Here is a 6,544-nt window from a genome sequence, read left to right on the forward strand (position 1 = left end):
AAATGTTCTCTTTTGCCTGTGTGTTGATATCAGAGATCATGCAATTTGCCTCCTCACCTTTTGTCCATTTAACATTATACTCTACCAACTAAAAGGTTTCTGGTTACCATTTTTAACTTGAAAATAATTTCTGTTTTAGATGATATCTGGAAATATGATATTTTTAACTTGAACAATTTCCATTTTGATTGTATTTATTTATGTCATATTTTAATACGTCTCATTATTCATTATGGATAGTTTCCTTTTTAAATATTGATTTTATATTATGCATGAAGATTTCTATTTGACTGGTAATATAATATAAGGAGGTGAATACAAGATCTTTTTTTTGTTTGCATTGTATGAGAGACAATCTTATTTCAACTTTATGAAATGATTATGAGTGACAAATTTTTTCTCCCAATATTTAATGTAGTTACATTATAACATTCGAATTCGAGATTTCTTGTCAAGCTAAAATAATTTTATGTCAATTAATCTATCTATTAAATGATTTTGAATTGAGTGTTTGATTAAACTTTCATCCGCAAAAATAAAAATACACCCAAAAAAGGCAGATTTAATTTATACTAATACACACTGTAATCATAGATCAAATTCAAATAAGCTTGTTGGATCTAATATAGCAAAGAAATACTAAAATACCACGGTACAACAGAAAAAAAAAAAACAAAATTCCAATATCAACCAAGAATAAGATCAAGCAATTCAGGCCTGTCAAGGGCTTATTATTTTTTTTAATATCATGACATTATTTTTTTTATCCATAATAATAATAAAAGACAATATCAAAAAATTTATAATCACTCACACTACACTCACTTGAACCCATTCAAGTAAATGGCGTTGGTATTAAGGCGTTAATGTAATCCTTGTTTCTTCCTCCTCCTCGTTGAAAATAAAAAAGAATACTAGTAAAACAAATCCCTGACACATGGTGTTTACAACTACGAGGAATAGGATCCCAAGGCCAAGGACAGAACGGTAAAAACTGCGCCAAACATTAAAAAACAAAAAAACCGAAACAAAGCCACACACACACTCGTTGGTTGGTTTATTTTGTTTCTCCTTCTTCTCCTTGTTCGTTCCCTCTTGGGTTCTCCCAGCAGCAGCAGCACCACCACCACACAAACCAAACCCACCTCCACACTCCACCCGGGTCAATGACCCAGAGCAGAAAGCCCAGAAAGCCCAACCCGCAAGCCCGCGAAGCCCTACAGAACCACCCTTCTTCTTCGTTCTCCAGCTCCGGCATGAAACTCATCGTCCCCCTCCAGGGCGTGGTTCAGGGACGCGGAGGCCTTCTCCTCGGGACTCTCGTCCCCTGCGCGCTCTTCTACTTCCTCCAGCTCTACCTCAAACGACGCCGTTCCAACTTCTCCCCTCCCTCCCCCTCCGAACCCACCCTCCCACGCACCTCCTCCCGCTCCAGTTTGTCGACACGTGGCTCCATTTCCCGTGTCCGGGTCTCCAAGCTCGCCACGCAGATTTCCAGACCCGACGAGTCGCTCTATTACGTCGGGTTGGAGAGGGTTTCGCGAGATCCCTACGACGCGTTGGAGAATCCCAATGGGATTATTCAGTTGGGCTTGTCGGATAACAAGGTTGGTTGGTTCGCTTGTTTCGGTTTTTACCATTTTTTCTTGGTGGTTTTGTGTGTATGTGTTGCTAATGATGATCTTGTTGTTTGTTGAGGTGGGTGTAGCTGTGCTTGGATTTGATAGGGGAATGGGTGGCACGGAACTTGGAAGGGTCCATCAGTGGCGGTGTTGGTCTGGGAATCAATGGGATTGTGCCGTATCAGACGTTTGATGGGGTCATGGAATTGAAAATGGTAAGAGCTTTTCTGCTTAGTTTAGTAGTGTAATGTAGTGTGTGTTGGTGGTAATTAATGCTATTGGTGCCGTTTCTTGTGATGTTCTGTTTGGGACAATCATGGTCTAATTTTTTTTTTATTTTTTATCGGCAAATGTTAGTTTTTGTTAGAAATGTGATTTGGGTGACTTTGGGATGATTCAAACCCGCAACCACTCCCTTCACCCTTCCGCAACCACTGAGCCAACCTTATATCTCCAAATAACTATTTCACTACCATGGTCCAAGTGACACATAACCGAGATTTATTAACTCTTTCTTTTAAATTGAAAAATATATCTATTTAGTCCCTTTCAGAGACTAAATTGACAGCAAAAGACTAATGTGGCTGATCATAAACCTTCCGAGGATCAAATTGGTGTTTTACACTATTTGTCATTGTTATTTTTACTATGTGTAATGGAAATGCAAGCATTTAGGTTGAACAGTAGGAGTGTGAGACAGGTGGTATAGTGTGATGTGAACCTATTATTCCAAAAGTTAAAACTTAAAACTGTGAGGAAAAAATATATTAGCAATGTTTTATGGCATTTCAAACACAATCCCTTGCCCAAGAGCTTTTTACCAAGGAGTTTGAATAAGGCACATGCTTACTTATGTTTGATTTCGATTTCAACTTCTTTTTCAAGAAGTATGGAAGCAATAAGGATAGAACTCTAGACCACTTGTTCAAAGAGTCTCTGATACTATGTCACGACCAATCATTCCAAAAGTTTAATTTGTTAGATGAAGGAATACCAATGGCCTTAAAGCATTTCTAACATAATGAAGGATTGAAAATTGAAAATATTCTAATGAAATTACACCTGTCTTGGAGCTGGTGCCAGTTAAGATACAAGCTTGTTAGCCTATAGGTTTTAATTTAATTATTATTTAGTGTATTTTGCTACTCAATAGTCAATATTTTGAATGAAGAACTTGAGCTTTTAATATCTGTTAGAGAGTTTGAACACACAAACTTGAAGATTTAATCAAAAGAATTCTGGAATTAATCCTTAATTTGTAGTTCAGATTACAGAGCACTAATTCTGGCATAAACTCTAACAAGGAGTCTCCTCCTTCTAACAAACTTAAGTAATTTTTGACTTGCAATGAATCAGAAATCTACCATTCATCCTATGTAAGAAGTACACACATTACTGCCACAAAACATGCCTTATGGCTGTCCTACAGTTACTAAACACACATTACTGCCACACAACAAATCACATAACTGTCATCAGAATCATTACATTTCAAAATTCTCTATTTTAGACACATGATAATTATCTGCTTTTGAAAATAATTACCTTTTTTCATAGTGCTGTAAACAAGCATTTTGGTTTTAATTAGAATTATTTGTTGTTTTTAAGGTTAAAATTTAGATGTTGTCCTTTGTTGCTTATTTGGTAATATTTGATAGTGGACTTGTCCATTAGTTGACTACTGTTCTTTTATACTCTGTACTATGATATGTTCAAATTTAGTTCATTCAAGTCATGCTGTTGTTTTATTTATCTGTTAAACTTCTGTTTTGCGTTGGTTTTGCAGGCTTTGTCAGATTTTATGCATCAGGTGATTGGGGGATCAGTGAAATTTGACCCATCTAACATGGTACTAACAGCTGGGGCAACTCCTGCAATTGAGATATTGTCCTTCTGTTTGGCAGACCATGGAAATGCATTCCTTGTCCCTACACCATATTATCCTGGGTAATCAATGGAACTTTCTCGAGCTCGTGTTTCTAATTTATTGTGCTAATTTTAAAAGCTAACTTAAAAGGAACTATGCAGCTTTGACAGAGATGTAAGATGGCGTCCTGGGGTAGACCTAATACCTGTTCATTGTCGCAGTACTGACAATTTCGATTTAAATATCACTGCTCTTGAACAAGCATTTAGTCAAGCAAGAAAACGAGGAGTCAAAGTTCGTGGAATTCTAATTTCCAACCCTTCAAACCCTGTTGGCAATATGATGACACAAGACATGCTTTACAGTCTTTTAGACTTTGCTGAAGAGAAAAATATTCATATCATTGCTGATGAAGTATTTGCAGGCTCCACATATGGAAGTGAGAAGTTTGTGAGCATAGCTGAAATTCTTAATTCAGATTATATAGACAAGAGCCGGGTCCATATAATATATGGTCTGTCAAAAGACCTCTCGCTTGCTGGCTTTAGAGTCGGGGTTATATGTTCATTCAATGAGAGTGTTTTGGCTGCTGCCAAGAAGTTGAGTAGATTTTCCTCTATATCCGCTCCGACCCAGAGGTTAGTTACTTCAATGCTTTCAGATAAAAGATTTATTCGGGAGTACTTTGAAACCAACCAGAAAAGAATACGACAAGTGCACGATGAATTTGTGGGTTGTTTAAGTAAACTAGGAATCAAGTGTGCCAAGAGCAGTGCTGGTATGTACTGTTGGGCTGATATGAGTGGATTAATCCGACCTTATAGTGAGAAAGGAGAAATTGAATTATGGGAGAAGTTTTTGAGTGTTGCTAAGATCAATATAACTCCTGGGTCAGCCTGTCATTGCATAGAGCCAGGATGGTTTAGGATTTGTTTTACCACTATAACATTAGAGGAGATCCCTTTGGTAATTGAACGAATTAGGAAAGTTGTTGAAAGTTGTAATTCTTCTAGTTGAAGTTCTATTGTTTCATTGACATTTACAGTTAAGGCCTGATGTTGCAGCCAGAAGTTGCTGTTTAGAAATTTTGGAAAGGAATGTGTACATCCCTAGTTATCAAGTTCAGTTGTCTTGCGGAATCCAAAATTTATTACTTTGCGGGAGAAATATTCTCTTGTAACGCAAAGTCTCAACAGAGTAAACTCAGTTTGCAATTAAGAGTTTGGTTTAAAATGAATTTTGGTGTAATTGCTTCTTTAATTTATTCTTTAACAAATAACAAAGAATACGATACAATAAAACATTTACAACTAACTAAATAAACTTATAAAAAAATAGTTAATAAGATTAAGAGAAAATAAATTGGTATAGTAATTTTGTAAACATTTACTTACACAAGTTTATTCGTAAACCTTGTGGGTTAGGGTTCATTTACTTGAAGCTTAATAAGCTTACATCTCTTAATAAATTTTTGTAAACATTAAATTGCATTAATCCAAATAATGATGGAAAGTTTGTATTTTGATATATAAAGATTGAAAGTTTTCAATAGGGACATCAAGTTTATAATTTAAAAATTGATACTTCATTTCATCAAAAAAATTTGATACTTCATTAATCAACTTTATTTTAACAGATACTACACTTCTAAAATATAATGATGTACCAATGAATGTTTTATTCATCTAAAATTTGATATGTACAATAGTAATCATTAATATAGTATTATATAATTCAACAATTAGAATTGTTAAATTTGTAAATTATAAAAAAAAAATGTTACATCAAGAAAGGTGTCTTTAAGCCTGAAGCATATACACGTGCAGAGGAGCAATAAATAAAAATTCTCGAGCATGAATTAATATGACAAGGAAACAAAGAAGGAAAACTTTGCCAAATAAAAAAGTGGAAGGTGTTGTTCCTGTGGCTATGATTGCGCGGATTGAAGAGATGTGGAAGACAAACTTGCTAAATTTTATTTGCTATGATTGCACGGTTTCGAGTTTTGTGTTGAGTGCGTTGTGAAAATGCGTACCTTAGAGTAATTTGTTTTAAAAATCTTTCACATGTTACTCTGTTAGTATTTTAATTTGTTTTACATTACAGTAGAAAACATAAAAGATTGAAACCAGTATAGTATTATAGTAGAAATTAGATTAGAAGATTTGAAAATTCATAGTAACTGTTGCCATGGGCGCTAGTTTAACGAGATTGAATGCCTTTTGTAAAGACTTCAATATAAACGAGAATATTTTTAGGAATTATTTTTCGATGAAAGTATTTTTTAAAAAAACTTTTATTCTTTTAAGCTAATCAACCCACATTGAATCTTTATATAAGGTATTTAACATCATGGTTGGCTCACTTTTTAAGTTGAATATAGAAAAATGTCTCGAGTAAAATTTTGAAATACATATCTAAACTCTACAGGCTCTTTCGAAAACAATAAGCATATTCCATTTGAACACTTACCTTTTATTTCAAATCTCAATATCCAAATATTTCTTAAGTTTGGAACAAGCATCAAACCGGGTTTAATAAACCGAGGACAATTTCTCCTTTTTCTTGGTAATAATAAAGATGCCTATTCTGTTGTGAAACTAGAATTTGTCCTCCAAATATTTTTCTTTTCTAAGTCTAAATTTTCTTACATATTTTACAAGGAAATATGCTTTGGCGATAGTGTGTCATCCTATCATTGACAATTTGCATTGCAACATCGGCAATGATTTGGACTATTCAGTGAATGCAGATTTCCAACCACAGTGCTAATTGGTTAAGCATCAGAACTAGGATGCATTCAAAACTTTGCAATATGAACCTGAACTTCTATATAGAGCCTTGAGCAATGGTTAGAAAGGCAGAGATGATTGTTCCATGTACCAGAGCTTCGACATAACAAGCATACAAATATTAATTAGGGCTGAATATTTAGATAATGGTCATTCAAACAAATCCATTGCAAGGAAACTACACTCACAAGAATCTACAGTTGCCATTACAATGACATGTAACACAAGAATGCATTTTACTTTTTTTTTTGGATTAACGGTTG

At 34.6% G+C, this 6,544-nt stretch overlaps 1 protein-coding gene across 1 annotated transcript; it reads left to right on the plus strand.

Annotated features, from left to right (window-relative positions):
• The first annotated feature begins 1,028 nt into the window (after positions 1-1,028).
• LOC114389290 (probable aminotransferase ACS12) lies at positions 1,029-4,726 on the plus strand. The gene is made up of 4 exons (XM_028349928.1): positions 1,029-1,607; positions 1,709-1,837; positions 3,409-3,569; positions 3,651-4,726. The coding sequence occupies exons 1-4, from the start codon at positions 1,167-1,169 to the stop codon at positions 4,504-4,506; spliced, it is 1,587 nt and encodes a 528-aa protein (XP_028205729.1). The 5' UTR covers positions 1,029-1,166; the 3' UTR covers positions 4,507-4,726.
• Positions 4,727-6,544: the final 1,818 nt, after the last annotated feature.

Source organism: Glycine soja, chromosome 16 (assembly GCF_004193775.1).
Source record: "Glycine soja cultivar W05 chromosome 16, ASM419377v2, whole genome shotgun sequence".
Classification (NCBI taxonomy): domain Eukaryota; kingdom Viridiplantae; phylum Streptophyta; class Magnoliopsida; order Fabales; family Fabaceae; genus Glycine; species Glycine soja.